This window comes from Antedon bifida, chromosome 5 (assembly GCF_963402885.1).
Source record: "Antedon bifida chromosome 5, ecAntBifi1.1, whole genome shotgun sequence".
Taxonomy (NCBI): Eukaryota; Metazoa; Echinodermata; class Crinoidea; order Comatulida; family Antedonidae; genus Antedon; species Antedon bifida.
In genome coordinates, this window is record NC_136230.1 from 25,509,280 (window position 1) to 25,528,855 (window position 19,576).

The following is a 19,576-nucleotide window of genomic DNA, read 5'->3' on the forward strand; positions in this document are numbered from 1 at the left end:
AATTTAAATGAAAATAAAACTAAACATTGGAAAAAACAAAAATCTTCAAAAAAAGTGAAACTAAACATCATAACGGCACACATTAAACTTTAATATGTCAAACACCCCGAGTCACTGCTTTTCAATTTCTACCCCTTTGTTAACAAATCCGGAAGATGATTAATTACCTGTCGGTAAAGTTCAATCAAGACATACTTATTATTTAACTTCATTCATATGAAATCACCAATATTTAAATTCATTCATTCTCATCTTTTTGTTTTAGTCATTGTTATAATATCCGGATCAAATAACTTATTTTGTTACGTTGATTTAATTAAACCAGGTGCATCTGTTATTGTACACCCTTTTTAAAATTACCGCCAAGTACATGACTAATTCAAATCTTACAACAATCTTTTACTTTCTTACCCTATTGTCTTATACTATTCCCATTGTTAACCATTGTGTGAAATGATATTCTCTATTGACTTATACTATCCCCATTGTTAACCATTGTTATAAAAACACCTGGCGGATATTACGTAATCAGGAAAATTCATTTTGGGCTGAAGTCCTATTGCTTCTACTTACCTGGTGTGAAGCTTGGTCAATTCAAACCAAACTAATGAATTTAGTATGTGGTTGCATGCTGCTTCAGACGAGTTAGTGTGTGTTTGCGAATTAGAATAAAACATAATATTAGGGCTAAACAGTAGAACATGTGACATTGTATGCAGTCATAGTCTGAAGTATAAAACAATAATATTATATAGTCTGGATCAAGACAATAGCCTAAAACCCAAAAGGTTTAGTGCTTCTGTTTGCCATCAACTTGGTTAAAAATTATTTTTATGTAAGTAATGTAGTTTTTTCACGTACGTCGTCGATGCAACATAGAAAACTGAAATGTGCATTTAAAAAAATAGAAATTAAAAAAAAAAATTAAATTTTACAAAAAAAAATTTCGATGAACATAACCTGGCATGTGTTAAAAGATAAACAAGTATTATCTTCTAGTATTAAAACTAATTAATATTGGTAATTTTTTGCTCTGTTATACCTTGTATCATGGGCTAATTATGAACTATTTTTTAGAATTAAAAACTAATCGTTCTCAGACAACAAGGTATGTTGGAAAGAAAAGTCGCCCGCGGTTGATGAGTGGTCTGGCGGGAAAATGCATCTACCGTAGTAGTGGGACGGCGGTTGTGTAATATTTTCGGTGATTTCTTTTGTATATCCCCCAAATATTCATTTACTTTCAAAACAAAAATCGGTACGGTATTGACAGCTCTTGTAACCCCTAAAATTATAGCGACGAAAGTGATATTATAGTGTAATAGTTTCTATAGCTAACACACTTAGCTCACTTTGTTGGAATGTGAGGTGTTCCATCAAATCGGTGTGGACAGGTGACTCATAATTTGTATTTAAAGGGACACATCCATTTTGTACCTATTCCATCACCAAACAAAGTATGACCCTGGTGACCTAGGTAGGAGTACCGAGGCCCATAGTTACTGCAGTAACTGCAGAAGAATAGTTTTAACATGATTCCTAAAAAACGCAATAAATATCATCGTTTGCTAATGAACGAGTTGGCAGAAATAGAGCAAATATTTAAACTAAATGTTGTACATGTTATTGCAATGACATCATTCACATATTGTTTAGGTTCATACTCTGTATTTTTTAAATGAGTGTCGTAAAAAAATAAGGAAATGCGAAATTACTACATCATCAACAAAATATGTGTTTGTAAGGTCTAGACCTTCGTTTGCAGTCAAGCGTGTTATTTTTTCCAAATTGCTAATTTATCTAGTTAAAAAAACAACCTGTTCTCACAATGATTAGATGCTTACCAAATGTTCTTAAATTAAACAATGTAAATACTGTAGCGGCAATGTTAGTAATTTCTCAATTACAAACCACCTTGTTTTCGAGAATGAGTTTTCCGTATTTTTAATTACCTAGTTCATAAATTATACCCATTAAATACGACGTTTATTGGTGTTTATGGAATGACATTAATGGAAAAATAAACCGGTTTCAGGTCACTAGCCTACTCCATGAATATTAAGTTCTGAGATAGTGAGTTTTAAAAATACACGACATTGTATGTATGATAATTCGAACAGTTTTGGATAGCTTTGTTTCGCAAATTAGTGTATTAGGTTTTTTTTTTAAGTACTGTATTATACATATGAAACGCCATGTGTGCCAAAATATGTATCTTTTAAACAATTGCTACGCAATTAGCGTACGTAAAATTACAAACTGTTATAGAACAATAAACATCATTAATTACTGCAGAATTAAGAATTACAGTTAAATCGATTTTCCGTTTCTCGGAACGGAGGACGATATCTTTCGTTCCGTGAATTGTGTGAATGCAAACAGGAAAACCCCTTTAGACCGACATCTTTGTTTTTAAGCTCTGCACAATCTTTTATCTGATATACTTTAAATGGTCGTGTTTTCAAGTGACAACAGTCGCTTTAAATCCTAGTAGGCAATAAAAAAAACACGAGAAACAGTTTGAGGATGATATTTGAACTCTGCAAAGATCTCTACTCTTTCAACCCCTATCATAATATTGTTAGTCGTCGCATGCTAAGCGGTCAACATACAATTGACCTTAGTTAAGTGGAATTATGTAGAGATTTAATACTGTACCTGTCCTCACCTGTATGGAGTCACATATAATGTGGACCCTCAACCTCAAAATGAGCAGTACAACAAAGCTCAGTTCTTTGGATTTTGTCAATAAAAGTCTCCTAAAAAATTTGACGAGCTAATGTACCTGAAAACGATTACTGTACAATTGACAACTTTAGTCATTTGTTTTATCAAGAATCAAAACGTGTTTTAACCTAGTGGTAGCTTCTAGGCTGTATTTCGACTTATAATTGGTAAAAGATAAATATTTGGCACACATGGCGTTTCATATGTATAATACTTAATCGAAGCACGAACCGGTGGACTTTCTGAATGCTGGGTCGATTTTGGGGAATATTCAGCATCTAAAGCCCTGTCTACACTATCAAACTAGTTTGACAAAAAAGTGTGATGTTTCCAAATATGGTAATGATATGACATCATCATGTCCATATATAAAGTTTGATAGTGTAGACAGAGCTTTACAGATCATATGTAAAAAAGCACAATACATATAACAAGGCACATTGAACTAAAATAAGACTTTTGATGCACTTTAGCTGTTAACTTTTCATATAACAAACTTAAAGTTCACAGTGGTGGAAGTCGGTTAAGTTTGTAAACTCTCCCGCGAAACACACTTTTGAGATATCAAATTCAATGATGAGAAACAAATGCTATTATTGTTTATGTTAAACATTGTGGAAAGTACGTTTATTTTGGGTCAATAGGTAATAATTCGTCATAAATTATCGTATGTATCAGTATAGCATGTTTTGCTATCTGCTATATAGTCATTCGAATTACCTGCATTTCTGACCCATAAAATGTATTGTTTTTACAAGCCACATCCAAGATCTGCATCAGTCTCAGGAAATTCAATTCCAGACAACAATCTTCCACCAATTGGTGGTCAGACGATAAAATCACAAAAAGATATAAATATTTGGGTGAATTTTTACCACAGAAGCATATTGCACCAACTGATAAACTCGACGAATAGATAATTAAATGAATGCGGTTGATCTATACTTCGATTGTTTACAATGGTTTTAGTAGATTCGATCAGGAAGATCCGATATTTTCTTTATGGTCGAATGATGTTACTCTCACGGCCATTCGAGGGAAGTTTATGGCGCGCGCCAAGCTGTCATAAATTGGTGTCGAAACCCTATTGTGAATATCAAATTTAGGTCAGGGGCTATAGCAGTACTAGTAGTAGGGATATGGCCAAAGAAGTCTGTTTAAAGGTCATGAATGTCAACTAAATAAGATTTGAGTACCAGGTTTTGAGTACTATATAAATTGGGTTGGATGGTGGCTTTGAGAATAAACTTTACGTCCATGCTATGGACAGTATCTCGGCTCTCCTTCGCTGTGTCTGACAGTGTTTGCAAACCAAACTGTCTGAGGTTACGAAAGAATTAACCGATACCTCTAACTACAGTATTTACTTCTATTCAGGCCTACTATCACAGCCTACTCGTTCGTTAGCCGGGTTGAGGCTAGAAGGAGAGACAGGCAGGACGGTAAGTGACCGGCGGCGAAGACATTTTGAACTTGGGAGTGCACTAGCGCGAACACCGCCTACTACCCATATTACAATTATTTCATTGGCATGTCACAATCAACAAAACACAGCTATGGAACCCTTCCGTTTTTCATCCTGGTATCTCTTTGGATGGACGATGAGTTGATGGGCTGACTAATGACGTCACTGCTTACACTTGGTTTGACTCGTGCCCCCGGCTGTACGGGTCCGATGGAACTGTTGGAATTTTACTACAAATTCCATTCCTAACAGCTGCTGTTACTTGTTTGTTAATCGTCATAGCATCAGTTTATTCCGATTCGAGACTTGAGCGACTGAAGAAAACCCCATCCACCCAATTAAATTAGTTGTAAACGGCAATAATATAGAAAAGAAAACAATGTTTTCTCCATCTGAATGCGTAATTTAATTTACACTGCAGTTTAAAAGTCGTAAAGGTCAGACATTTATTTACCGTTGTTTGTTTGACCAGTCCCACTTAATGTAGTGTAGATTGAAAGGGTCAGTACTTACCAATGACATTCCTAATAATTATATCATTTAAAAAAATGTATTTAATATATTTATTTATTTAAAGTATGTTTTTGTAATGTTTACTTTCAGATTCTTTACTCCATGCTTTCAGTCGATATTATTTTGAGGGAATGTTTCATTCTGACAGAAGGGTTTACCGTGGATCTACAATTACCGATGTGTAAGTGGATCGTTTGTAAAATTGTCTATAGAGCCGATTGACTTATCTCATTGAATTATAGAATCGACCTATTAAGCCTTAATGTATTATAACATAATCATCACGATGTAGTCTGAAAATATCATTATGCTTTGTAGCTGATGACTTACACATGTCAATTAATCTATTCTATATTTGGTCCATGACCCAGTAGTCCGATTTTTACCGTTGCGTATCAACTTCAAATCAAACAATAATCGGTATCGGTTTTTGTCCGAAAGTATAAAGTATGAAACGCCATATGTGCCAAAGTATTTATCTTTTTACTAGTATTAATCAAAACCCCGCCTGAACCCAGACTACTAATAATAGGCTCTATATGATATAATATCAACTACTGCAGGTCGAGAAGAATGTAACAAAATGCCCCATATTTAGCTTGATTCGAAAAGTTTGTTTTGGTTTGTATCCTGGTGTTCTATGTATAGTTGTGTTAACCTACCGCAGACGATATTATCTTTCGTAGCTGAGGGTGTGAAAACATCATTTATTGTGTATTCTATGCCTATTAAAACCGTATTGTCTGTAGATATATAGGTTAACTTGAAAAGCAATATGGCCTACATGAATTACGAATCATAAACAAAAAGTTCTAGGGGGGTGTTTTAAACGCCCATGCATGATACCAACCTACGAACCCAGTTCATTCTTTATCACTGATTTGATTTTCAATTTTATACGTACGATCCATACGTTTCGTGAATTCACACGATTATCAGTGGGATGCTGTATTACCAAAATGACTTTCCCAGACAAATACTGTTTAGTGTAGTATGTGGAGATACAGCTTGGTACTTTATTCATTCAAACGACACGGCGTCATTGATTCAAACGTACGTTGATTTTACGTTAAGCGTGGCTCCCACTAGAACGCAACGCAGCGAAGTATTGACGCAAAGTGCTGTATTGCGTAATCACAAGTGGGAACCGACGACGCAATAGTGCTGCAAACATCGCAGGTTTGATTTCACGCAGGCGGGGGCAAACACAATTATTAGAAGGGCATTTTCTTACGTCGCTAGTGGGAACCAAGTTTTACTTTAATACGTTACGTATCCGACACGACGTTACGCTGATTCATACGTTGCGTTAAATGATAACGTAATGGCGTTGATTAATAAGTTTAATTATTCATACGTTACGTTAAGTTCATTGATGCGTGACGTTGAATTATACACGGTCACCACACGTTGATTCATTTACTACATCATTACGGTAATACGTTACGTTTATTCATAAAGGGGTGGTGGTTACGGCATGCATGTTTACGTTGATTAATACGGTACAAACAATAGTTTAATCCAGTGCTTTTTCTCATTTAAAATCCGTTTGCATAGTACAGTAGGCCTATTACTGGCAGAAAATGTATGTCCACGTCGACACTTTCGAAAAAATGTACCCATGTTTAGCCATGAACGTAATAGGCCTAGGAGTGATATTATTGTGAAAAAAGTACAGACCTAAAAATTGAATTCAGTCCTTGGATATTCACTTGATTGTATCTCAATGTAAACATAAGCTTGTTAACCGTCAAAACTTTACTTAACGAATGATTTATGCCAGTGATATTTTCATGGCTACAGACTTCTACCACCAAACGAGATGCTTCCTTTCCGCCACAAACTCCAGCTGCCAAAATAGCTCGAAACTAAATTTATTATTCGTCTGCAAAGAGCATCTTGGGAAATAAATTGTCTGGAATTGTTTTTCCATATTATTTGATTCAATTGGATGTTTGCTCTTAAAACAACAAAATATTGTTACAATAAATCTATCCAGTGGAAATTACTCTTTAACTGTGGCTTTCCAACAGCCTCCAGCCCGGGGCAACGAAATCTGGCACCTCTTGCCTGTAACGCTCGGGTCGTATTGGTTGAAAAGGGCATGGCCTTACTAGATTTACAAACACTTATCATGACTTGATCCTCTCAAAAGGGTGGGTGCTAGCATATCTGATTAAGATCTCTCAGATCTCACCATATCTCACGAACGGAACGTTGTAGAATACATCGGTATAGAAACAGATGTGTCGCTCGCTGATAGAATATGCTGTAATTTGACGTGTTCCCACAAAAGCTGAGACAATTCTGACAATTTACATTTTGATTAAAATCAGTATGCCTCGGGTTATGTCTAAAACCAAGTACTGAAGTGTAAGAATTTTGTTTAAACATGACTGTATTGACATACACAGTTTTGTAATGTTAAACATATCCTACTTTATCATATTAATGTTAGGCCGAATGTCATACGGTGTTGATACACGTGAAAACGCACATTTCTCTCGCCACACCATGGATGATGCCCGTTATGCTGGGTTTTTTAGACAAATAGATGGATAAAAGAACACATAGCTGACTAGACTATATTTTACTATATTTTATACTCTTAAATAACGTTAGGGTTTTTAGACAATATGACAGATATACGCATATCCGTCACCCAAAATATAATTGTAATTATATATAATAAGCGCATTGAGTGCTTGGTTATACGCGCTATAAAAAATAAAAATGAACTATTATTAATTACATTTTACATTCATCATATAGGCTATGGTTTAGGCATATGGTCTTTCATCACTTTTTTAAGTTGCACCATTTCCTTAAAAAACCTTCACGTTTCTGGTAGAACGATTTCGTTAGTTTACTATGACACATGTGGCGTAATGAAGTTATCTGGCAATCCTTGGCTTATGACATTCTGTTCGTTCGTCGACATGATCAGGTCATACTAGTTCGATTGACAAATTGCAAATAAATTAGCTGTCTTTGGATGATGATATTTTAATATGTTTGATGGAACCAGACAAGAATTCTATCTTGTTCCTGTTTCATACACAACACAACTTTACACAACTATAGATTTACGATAGTGCTCCTTGTTTTTATTCGGTTGTGTATACAGAAACTTTCCCATATTTACGGTAGCTCATTGTTTCTACTCGGTTTTGTACAGAACATAATGCAACTTTCCTAGATCTACGGTAGCTCCTTGTTCATATTCGATTTTGTACAGATAACGTAATACAGTACAACTTCTAGATTTACGATAGCTCCTTGTTTCTATTCGATATTGTACACCTATCGTAATAAAACTTCCTAGATTTACGATATCTCATAGTTTTTATTCGGTAGTGTACAGCTACCGTAATGCAAGTGTCCTAGATTTACGGAGCTCCTTGTTCATATTTGATTTTGTAAAGCTACCGTAATATAACTTCCTAGATTTACAGTAGCTCATAGTTTTTATTCGGTATTTTACAGCTACCGTAATGCAAGTGTCCTAGATTTACGGAGCTCCTTATTCATATTTGATTTTGTAAAGCTACCGTAATATAACTTCCTAGATTTACGGTAGCTCATAGTTTTTATTCGGTATTTTACAGCTACCGTAATACAACTGTCCTAGATTTACGGTAGCTCCTTGTTCCTATTCGATTTTGTACAACTTTCCTAGGTCTACGGGAGCTCCTTGTTTCTATTCGGCATTGTACAGCTATCGTAATAAAACTTTCCTAGATCTACGGTAGCTCCTTGTTTCCACTCGGTTTTGTACAGCTACCATAATAAAACTTTCCTAGATCTCCTCCGGTAGTTCCTCGTTTCCACTCGGCTTTGTACAGAGCATAAAATGCAACTTTCATAGATCAAAAGTAGATTATGGTTTAATTCGGTATTGTACAGATCGTGTGATAAAACGTTCATAGTTTTCAGTGCGGTAGACGCAATATTACATGTTTTTTCTTTCCTAAATTCAGTCTGAACGTTCTGTATTTAAAAATCTGTTTTTTTGTACAACAATTTCCGAAAGTTTAAATGTTATTGAATTCCCAAAGCATATTAACCCACAATCAAGGAAGGAAGGAGGTGGGGGAAATATCATAGATTATTTTTGCAAAAGAACTTGTTAAGAACATGTTAATATACGTGGCCTACTCTACCGACAGATCAAATATATCTATTATTTATTGTCAATGTTACTTGACGTAGATTGCCTGTTGAAAAGGGAAAGATTTATTACAGATCATATCGGACTAAAGGTTAGATCAACTACCAACGAAGATAGATTTATTACTAGATCTGTCTTTCCAATGCTCGCTTTCATGAGTGAAACCTACTACTGTAATATGTAAATGTAGGCCCATATAGTACACACAATTAGGAGGGCCTACAAGGGGCAGGTGTCCGGCGAAGATCTTTCATTATTTGATTAATTCATTTACGTTTTCGTTTGAGTATATTTCTACTTCCGAAGCATGGTGGAGACACCAACCAAGCTTCTGTTTAACGTTGATATATTGTAAAGAGGTGTTTATGGTTATTTTTGTTATAACGTATACAAAGCCCGTATTTTATGCTGGTTTATGGGTGATGTTTGGGCCTATAGGATCTGGATCAGTTTGTTTACTTTGGCTGACTAAGACTTAGATGTTCGTATTTTCACACTGTTTAATCGGCCCTCTTACCAAAAACTGGTTTTACATGGAAGCATAGCTTTAAAAAAAATATGCTGTTCGGGGTGGCCTGTGATTTTGGGAAGCTAAAATGAATAATGTCATTGTCAATTCAAAATCGTAATTAAGTATAAGAGGTGATTCTAGCCACAATGTGGCAAAAAAGTAAATTCAGCTTTACTTAAGTCTTATAAAATGTACCGGTATTCGGCTCAAATTGTTAATAATAAAAGTACTTATCGTTGTATCTGCCCTTTTCACGTTCAGGCTACAACGAATGGTATTACAGTGGAAGCGTTGTTTAAATTCACCCCATGCGATACAGTACAGAATTCATTCAATTAAAATTAGTCAAAGGTGATGCATGATACAACAACTAGCCTGGTATCAGCGTGATACTTGAACTAAGGAATTGTTTTACTCTCCCGAATACATTATATGCAATCCAAGATATAACGGATGAGATAAACATGTTTACATAATAGTATATGATTTTCTATCAATACTTAAAGATGTATTATCCACCCAAAACATGAAAAATAAAGATGCCTTAAATCAGACTTTGAATAGGTTATTTTGTAGTTTTAATAAAAGTTAATCAAAAAAAATCGGGAAAAATAATGTTTTCACTTATAAAATAACATAATAAATGGTTAAATTCAACCAAAAATCCATTGGCTGGCAGCCAATTTGACTATTTTTTGCTTAAAATTACAGTTTTTTCAGGTAAATACATTTTTTTAGATCCAATTTTTTGATCAAAGTGGATATCTATTATGTGACATTAAAATGGCATATTCAACATAAAAAAGTGAAAAATTATTTTTCATGGGGACAATACATCTTTAAATACACTAAAAGTCAATTTCTCTTCACTTGAATGTCACATGCAGGATTGAAATTAAAGTAATCATATAGTAGTACCGGTATATTTAATCGTGTCCGTGTAATTTCATGTAAAACAACAATAACCGTATAAGTAATAGCCTATTATTTCATCTTGTTGTAATACGTGGATTTTTGCTATAATGCGTGACAAATATTGTTTTATTGGCCCTTTTTATCGACTGCATATTTATAGTTATTCCTTGCTTCAATCAAATAAAATTGTCGATTCATTCGGCATTTTCTAAGGGCCTATAATAGATAGGCCTAAATTATAGACTAATACTTAGAATATAGAAGTTGGTAATACACACACAGCTATAGCTATATTAACTTGATGAGTAGGCTTAAATAAATAAATGTTATAGTAGGAATATATAGGAATATAAAAAGATAAAGCTTACCTCTTCCAACACAAGACACAGTGGTTGCCTGTTCCGATTCATCATAAGCGATTCTGCTGTTATCAATTCCAATGTCTGCGCAGATCCGGGTAAAGCACCAGAACAAAAAAACGATAGGACCCGCAAGCAGAACAGATGGAGTGCGCATTGTGAATATTTGGCACTGTGCCGCACTCGAGAACCTAATGATGAATGGTTTGATGTTGGGCTTTTCCTTGAGACCGTGCCAGGTTTCCAGCCACTGCGCAGTATATAGGCCGCTTCACTGCATGCTGAACAGTAACGCAACACAATGCGGTTCGTTCGCTGGAAGTATGCAAATACTCAGGCCCCTGGGTGGAGCTATACACAATCTAGCCGACCTAATTGGCGGTGCTACCGTCGAGAACAAGATATGTCGGAATGGGTGTTGCGCAGAGGAAACGCAATTAATACATCTTTCGGATTCTGCTGGAGGAATGAACTTTGTCAACCCAGCAAATGTCATATTTAATAATACTATGACAGAAAATTAATTTAGTATATTAAAACTAGAATTTTAACCAGTTAATAAATAAAATAACACATCTCATCAATAAAAAAAAGTCCCTGAGGCTAAGAATTAACTTTTATTGGTTAATTTAAAACAGGTAAATTTTCCACGCACTGATTTTGTTCGCAATAGGGCACCGCCTTTCGTTAAATTAATATTTGATCTAGAGAGGCTTGGGATAAGCATCAATAGAACGTTATCCCCCGGCTGAAACACACAGGGGAATGTAATGCAATAGTTTAAGCTTTATTATTTGCTTCCTTGAATTAAAGTTAGGCCTACATTTACAACCTGTTTTCCAAACAGACAGGCCTAACTTTTTAATTTAAGGAAACAAATAATAAGCTAAAACTATTACATTACCATCCCCGGTATGTGTTTCTTCAGCGCCGGGGGATAAAATTCCTGTTTGGCGTTAGGAACTGTGCCTTACGATCATCACGTACATAATAATTCACCTTTCACGTTCGATATCCACACTCATTAAATTAAATTTAATTGCCAAACCTAATAGGCTTATTTAAAAAAAGTTTCAATTGTCAAAACAAACTACACAGGTTCGCCTACAGTGAAATGTAATATTTTCTAGGTTAAATGGCAGACTCATGAATAGGTTCCAGGGTCCTTACCACGCCCTTGGAGTAAACAAACAATAATGTTTATTTGTTTTGTCAAGGTCCACCACTGTGTGTCATCATTACCCGAAACGTCAGGTCCACTGTTTTTGGACACATTATTAACCCATCTCTCTAGACAATTCATAATTTGTCACCATTGATAGATGAAATTTGGTCTACACCAGGGTCCCTGGTCTACACCAGGGTCCCTGGTCTAGGCCTACACAATGTATTGTACTCGTTGGCCACGCGTTATGTAGGTTGGCTGCCAATGTGCAGGGTATGAGGTGGTGAACCAGGGCATAATGTCGCTAGCTAACTATTTGATTTATTCGGCCTAAAACATGGTCAATGAATTGGAAACGATAAATAAAAATTCAAAATTATTAATCAACATTATTGATTTGACATTCAGTTTGATCAGTTATTTCCGTTTTTAATGAATTTAATGAAATTTAATTTAAGATGAAAATGTTGGATAACCTCCAATTACCAAACACATATACACACTGTTTATATGCTTGCCATGCTGGTGTCCTCGAGGTAAAGTAACATTAATAACCAAATGCGTGTGGTCATATCCCACGACAAATCCCTAAAACAAACATGTTTAATGTGATGTATGTAATAGCGTGGGAAAACCTACGCCACCTGATGAGTTTAGTAGACATACGGTACTACGGATTCGAAGGTTAATTGTTTTCTTTTAATATAATAGCGCACTTATCCTTATACTTGGATAATAATTTACAGAATAGGCCTAAGAGCAAAATAAGAAAACAAACGAGCAACAGAGTCCGTTGGTGCTGGGGGGAGGCGGGGGTGTATAGCTGTAAATTAATACAACTCCCTTATTGTAAAGTTTTTTTACTTTATGTGTATTTATTTGTTCAAATAAAATAAAGTATATTATTGTTTAAGTTTTGCATGGCACATAAACACAAGTACATTTGCGGTATACCGTGTGATAAAAAAAAGTAAGTAAAAGTTGAAATGTTTAAATGTTTGGGGTACAATCGACTTCAAAAAACGGTACCACCTCAGACCATAATGATTACAAATATCATTTAGACAAAACCCATACTTTTATTTAACATTCATTTATTATGATTACAGAAGACCAAAACTGATATAAGAATTTCATACAAGTGTGACTCAGATTATAAAATAAAGTTCTTTATTACTATGTCTTATTCCAATTACCTTGAAGTTGTGCATCAAAAAAAACAAACGCACCACCAAATAAAACTTCATTTTATCAATTTTCAAATCTTTCTAGGAAACAATGTGCAACAAATTGTAACCGTGTTTATATTATAATAATGGAATCTAGCGAAATACATTCGTGTATACAATAAGTAAAAAAAATATATCAACAATTCCTAAATATGTGCTGCTGTACTGTTAACGTAACATGGAACCGTAAACGTGGATTGTGCCGTTATTAACTCAACGAGTGACGAGTACGTACAGCAACAAACAAGTATTACAGCCAGTACGATAACTAGAAGATGCAACGCTGTAGAATCCGTGACGTAATTGCTGAAAGCGAAAATATATCATACATAAATCAAATTATACTTCATATTTTGTGATTCTTTGGTATTAAGTAGTTTTATCAAAAAGTTATGCTTAAAAATGACGTATGTGGACAAAGCAATCTAACAACAGGATGCCGAGCTCCGGAGATCAAGGGGTTTATCTGTGGCTGCGACAGGATCAGTTCCACACCTCTTAACAGGCACCGCGCGCCGCGTAGAATGTACATAGTGCAGTACTGTGGGTATTTGTCGCAGCCAGACTTAAGATCAAAGAATTATTACGGCTTCCTATCTTGGCAAGGCGAGCTCAGTGTCCTGTTGTTAGATTGCCTTGCTGTGAGGGCCACGTACCGTCTGTTCATTAGATGTTTCAGGCATAATAAGAAAACAGAGGGCGCTATGAAAGCACTTGGTATCCACAGGCAAGCACTAACAAGAGACAGCAATGGTCCAAATTGTGGAACCGACTCAGCAAGGAATACATGTCCCGCCAAAAGACTGCTGCGTATAACCACAAGTTGCCATGAAAATCCTGTAATAAACAAGAAATATTTCTTACAAAAAACGCTGCTCGGCATTTTAAAATGAATCATTGTTATTTCTTCAGATATATTTATGATTAATTATTAAAAGATGTCCTTTAATCGCAAAAATACATACAAATCAAAGATGGTTCTTTAATTATGAATCACATGCCCATTTAAAAAAAAGGGCGAGAATCCAAAATCGTTCAACCGTGAGCCCTCATAGACTCTCTTTTCCCAGACGTTTTTTGGGTCCAGCAGCTGGGATCTATAAATTATAGTCGAGTTTACAAAGTCGCAAAACTGTCGGCCTTAGATACTATAACTGCTGCTTGCTTTAGCCTCTGAATGAGCAGTCCTCATGGGACGTAGCTGGCTAGAGCAGCAGCGTGAACAAATATCTATGTTTTACCACAGGAAACTCTCAGGACTTTTTTTTAACCGTCACAAAAGTACTTAGTTTTAGGTAATTTGTAGTGTGTATAAACAGTTTCTCACTTCGGAAAGGAGTTTCCCATATTTCACGATGCTTGTTCTACGTTACCGCTGTCGAAAAAGTGTTATCAATTATCGTTATTTTAAATGGTAAATGTTTATATTTTATAAATTATTTCTAAATTTATAACCGGAGCTACCCTTTAAAATAACTTACTCTTGGGTACACCAGCTAGCTCTTCAATTTGCTGACAAAGTGGATTCAGTGTAAATATATAGGACATCATAAAATGAACTGCAAGCCCTATACCGGCTATACTTTTGATTGGTCCGTCTGATAATATAATTAGCAAGTTGTCCGAATCTGGAGTGTTGACAGCGCCTCCGAGAAAATAATAGCTAGAATATACTGGTGAACACAGCAAAACAAGTATACCTGAAATATAACATTATCAACTCCTTAATGGGCACATCACATTTGTTTTGTCTCATAAAGTAGACAGAGCTTTTAGAGAGTTTACGAAACACGACGGAAGCTGAGACGACGAGTGATTGGCAGTTATAGCCCCGCTCACTGGTAACACTGCGCGTGTAGAGATATCAAGACGATTTAGGCCTATTTATAAACTAACAAAATATAATTTTAATATTTTTTGTCCGTGGGCCGTAGTGGCCAAGTGTTTAAAAAATAATGTGCTTTAAGATATTGTGAAAAAGCAAATGTTAATATTTTTCTGGGAAAAAAATTGCTTTCGGTTTTTTTTTACCATTTGTCAGTCACGGCACCCTCCCCGGCCCTTATGCTTAGTTCTCACTAGAGACGCAACGAAAGAATATAAGCGCAACGTGAGTGACTCTCGACCAATCACAGGCAATATGGTCAACTCACTTGCGTTGGTTCTACCTCGCTGCGTTATAACGTCTCTAGTGGAGACAAGCTATTGAGTGAAGCGGATTTACGTTCATTGTTCGATCCGTAACAATTACTTATTAGGGTCGGTTACTCAAAACATCTTACCAAGAAAGGCGATGGTTAGGCTGTAGTTGAACTTTGCTGGCTGCCTCATGCAGTTTTGATACAGCGGGTAGCAAGCGTGACCAGAAGTGCTAAAACCGATGGTGGCCCATGCAATGGTTAGGCTAGAAAATGTCACGACGGGTTGTTCCTTCCGTACACTATTATCGACCGTTCGGCCATCTTTGATGATTTGAGTCATTAATAAACTGAACATGACTAATGATGTTGAGAAAGATAATACAGCACAGAATCTATAGTAGAAAACACGATTTGGTTAAACTCATACACACGGGCTTACAATGCGATGATTTTGAACCTAGGGTCCCGCAGCGACCTGTTTTTAAATATGTACACAGTAAAGTTGAAGTACAATTAGGCTATAATACCTTTACACCGGCACGGTGACCAACGCCATACCTGTACTGCCAAAACCAACATGTAATAACAACATACGATTACTCTTATGCGCCTTGAGCACTCTTGAGTGGTATGTGCGCTATAAAAATCCTGTTATTATTATTATTATTATTATTATTACTCTTTACCTGGCTGTGCCACACTTTGTATAAAGAGGTTTACGCAGTTTAAAGTAATAGGCCTACCGTCCAATTATTTTTTCCAGTACACAATCACTATGTTACCGTTTGGTTCTCTATCACGATTACGATCGTAAAATTAATAGTTCCAATATACGGTAGTACGTGAGATTAACGTACAGCGAGCTTGGTTCCCACTCTAGAACGCAACGCAATAACGTAAAACGCAACGCAAGTATTGCCTTGATTTGACCGATCACAAGGGTTGGATCATCCAGCTGTCGCTTGTGATTGGTAAACTCACTTGCATTTCATGTACGTTCATACGTTGCGTCCAAATAGTAACCAAGCATAATAAATACATCATAAACAGTAAGTTAAGTATATGCTAGTAAATATTTATGTACAAAAAGCTTCAAATCAATTATTTAATTGTCACGAAAACTGCATCTGTAGATAATAATCCGTAAAACTGAATCTAGGCCTGATTCATTTACAATGGTCTTTTTTCCCCAGAGGCGTCTTTCCCCTCTCGGGTGTTTTTGGACACCGCGAGGTTCGTATCGATATCGAAAGCAGCATAGCTATATTATTTTCTCCATTAATCTAGTGACATACTGTAACTTATTTGTGCAGAGCACAATTGAAAAACAGATCTCTGCGGGACCCGAGGTTCACATAACATATATTATGTGCAAGCATTAGTCTTTTTTCACAACACAATCTCCCATGTATTCCATGTAGAGATATTGTACAGTAAACGCATATATACATACTGAGTTTCTACTGGTGTCTTGAGAAGTACGACGGGAAACAAAATCAAGGCCACTATGGGAACCCAACTGCAGAAGCTGACGTCAAACCACTGAACCGTGATCAACCGAACATTATCACATATCAGAAGAAATGTTACTAATGAAACGGAAAAGTACATCACTATACAAAGGACATGCATCACACGTCTAAAAAAAGAATACAATTATGTATATTATTAGTAAGGTGATGGCGGTAGTTACAATCCGTTATGCTTGATTAATTAATGAATGACGTAATGCATAAAACGGGCATAGATATGATATGGTGGCAGATTCATACTCGGGGTTCACTGCGAGTTATGGAAGTCCGGTAAATACATGCTATTGTAACAAGCGAGATGCTGTACGGTATGTTGTAAGTAAAGTACGAGTGACTTTAGCTTAGATTGTCGTACTTGTCGGCAGAAGGTTATTGACCGATGTCATAGTAAACGGGTATTAAATTGGTATTAATAAAAACAATTTAACAAATACTTACTCTCCGTTTTTGCCGAATGTGACATAACCAATAACCACGTATGGATGCCGAACATGTTGTCGGTATTCCGGATACTTCTTGTGAATGATCATCCAGCATTTTGACAGTGTCAATGCAGTGAAATAACCGGTTAATACCAACACCGGCAGAGATATAATTCCGTACCAGCCTGAAAGAAATAAATGTTTTTGTTTTTATTATAGGTGAAGTTGCTGAATATTGTTTTCTTTACAAATGTCACTGCATTTGTTAACCCCTTCGCCATATTACATGTAGGCCTAGTATATGCAATAAAACAAACCGTGTTGCATCGTAACTGGAACCAACATAGAGGTAAATCGAAACCGGAACCGATTTGGATCCTAATAATATCGTAGGCCTACCTGATGCAAATATCACTTTGGGTAAAGCAATCATCCCGGATCCGGCTACAAATCCTACCACATAGATAGTGGTTATTGTTATACTCATACCATCCTTATTCCATACTTTATCATTCTATAATACAACAATTTTAAATTAGGCCCGAAAGGTAGAGCTACATTCAGACGGCGCCGTTCAACAATACAGTATATATAATTTTTGGCGCCTCTTCCGTTTCGTGAAACCATGGAAAAATAAGTTAGGTGAAACTGATCAAATATTAGTGTGCTCAATTCGAAGACTTATGTCCTCATGATCACGATACCAACGTCAATTTGGTAGGAGTGGCAGCATGGAAGAAAACATGCAGTTAGAAACTCTCGAATATTAATTTTGTTAAATGCTGTAATTATTAACAGTTAGTTAATTATCATATAATAGTTGGTAATGATGAGTAGGTAGATCAGAATGCCCCTTGTAACGTTTTGTTGTTTGTGCAGGTTTTGTTTTAAGCAACGACGGAATACTGAAAATCGTATTTGATATAATGTACACTGATTTCATTTATCAGTGGACATCATCATTTCTTTGTCATTTGCATAATATGCATAGAAGGTGTTTTCCCAGTCATTCCCAGGCGTACAATAATATACAGAGAAGCCTGACAGTGTGGAACCCAATGTTTGTACGAGGTATTATGGACCAAAATAAGGATTGGTATAATAGTAGGCCTGTTTACTTTCAGGTATATTTACGAAAACGAAAATGTATTGATGAATAATAGCGAAATGAAAACGTTAGCTCCAAAATAGTGGTTTTACAACAGTCATATTGTTAGCCCCTTTAGATGGAATACATTTAAGCCTACTTACTTGTAGGCCTGCCGTCTCTTCCTTTTCCAACAAACATTGAGTTTCACCATTGTCCATAGAATGCCCACTTTCCATTGAACACTTTATAGTTTCAGAGCCTGTAATAGATAAAGATCCAAGTGAGATATCGCCATTTTTTAACATCCCGATATTAAAATGATACAAATCAGAGCACTTCAGACTATCATATGTGCTTGTTACCGCTACTTTTAATCAAGAAAAATGACGTGATATATTAATGATTTACGACTTTCGTAGAATATAATTATACTGGTTGTCGGCAATGTTGATGGGATGACTGGTTTTTTCCATACGTTTTATTTATTACAGAAACGTACAGCATTGAGGGCCAAACACATAAGCTGTAATTATCAAGGCCTAAATTAGATTTTGTTTTTGTTTTTTAAAGATGAAACTTGATTGAAATAAGATATTCATAATATAATTGGTATGGAGATATATTTGATAAATAACACTACTCGTTTTATTAGTTTATCTCATTTTAATAGTCGTTTTATTTTGACGCTTGCAGTGTAGTTAGTCAGCTGTTGGGATAATCTTAGAACAATGCATGGTTGTATTTGAATACCGGTGCAAGTTTGTAAATTCATGCACTCATTCATTCAATCAAAAATTGAACTGTTACACTGGTAAGACGCGCTCACAAGCATCTTTGACTTATATAAGTTGAGACTCAAATATTTTCACTTAAATTAAGTCTATACCATATATCGATTTTCTCTCATAAAATGAAGATCACATTCATGATGGGAAACGATAAACATGAGATTATTACTACTAACGAGTAGCGTTAATTAACAACTAGTATATTGAGCCCAGTTTTATATTTGTTGATAGCCCATGATGAGTACCAGTAGAACCATGGCCTATTTTGCGCCTAAAACATTGACTGGTATTAGGCCTATGTTTTGATACGGTATATGAATTTGACAGACATAGATGTCAAGTCAAACCCGGAATCTTCTGCTTCGCATGCATGTATCGTACTATTAGACCATTGTATATTTGTTTACATTTGTTAAAATGTTATTATTTAGCAGAAATAAATTACTCTGAAGGAGGCATCCTCAGTTGTACTTCTCTGTCGATATGACGCTTTCCACTATTTTGCCATTTTTCCTGTCATGAGCAGAATGGATTTGTTTGTTTTTTGT

The 19,576-nt window shown here is 35.7% G+C and overlaps 3 protein-coding genes across 6 annotated transcripts in view; all 3 read right to left on the bottom strand.

The window, feature by feature from the left end:
• LOC144843232 (sialidase-1-like) overlaps nt 1–6,958 on the bottom strand; it is a 49,613-nt gene extending 42,655 nt beyond the window's left edge. Inside the window, exon 1 of the mRNA XM_078700025.1 lies at nt 6,948–6,958. The gene's annotated coding sequence lies outside the window, so the exon portion shown is untranslated. The remainder of the gene's footprint in view (nt 1–6,947) is intronic.
• The window catches only part of LOC144843230 (bone morphogenetic protein 1-like), a 46,946-nt gene extending 35,520 nt beyond the window's left edge, over nt 1–11,426 (bottom strand). For 2 of the 3 annotated variants that reach the window (XR_013612246.1, XM_078700021.1), the window contains exon 1: nt 10,671–11,426. Coding sequence is in view for 2 of the 3 variants with exons in the window: in XM_078700021.1 (XP_078556147.1) it covers nt 10,671–10,818 (148 nt within the window). In the remaining variant the exon portion in view is untranslated. The remainder of the gene's footprint in view (nt 1–10,670) is intronic. The other variant, XM_078700022.1, reaches the window with a different exon arrangement.
• A 1,408-nt stretch (nt 11,427–12,834) lies between these two features.
• Nucleotides 12,835–18,665, bottom strand: LOC144843548 (uncharacterized). Of its 2 annotated transcripts, XM_078700365.1 has the most exons (8): nt 18,402–18,665; nt 17,550–17,664; nt 17,167–17,335; nt 16,650–16,835; nt 15,338–15,588; nt 14,537–14,755; nt 13,712–13,892; nt 12,835–13,361 (listed from the first exon to the last, which is right to left on the bottom strand). In XM_078700365.1, the coding sequence occupies exons 1-8, from the start codon at nt 18,543–18,545 to the stop codon at nt 13,202–13,204; spliced, it is 1,425 nt and encodes a 474-aa protein (XP_078556491.1). In that variant the 5' UTR covers nt 18,546–18,665; the 3' UTR covers nt 12,835–13,201. The 2 variants fall into 2 exon arrangements, with proteins under 2 accessions (XP_078556491.1, XP_078556492.1); XM_078700366.1 differs by lacking the exon at nt 17,550–17,664 and having other exon boundaries at nt 18,402–18,571.
• Nucleotides 18,666–19,576: the final 911 nt, after the last annotated feature.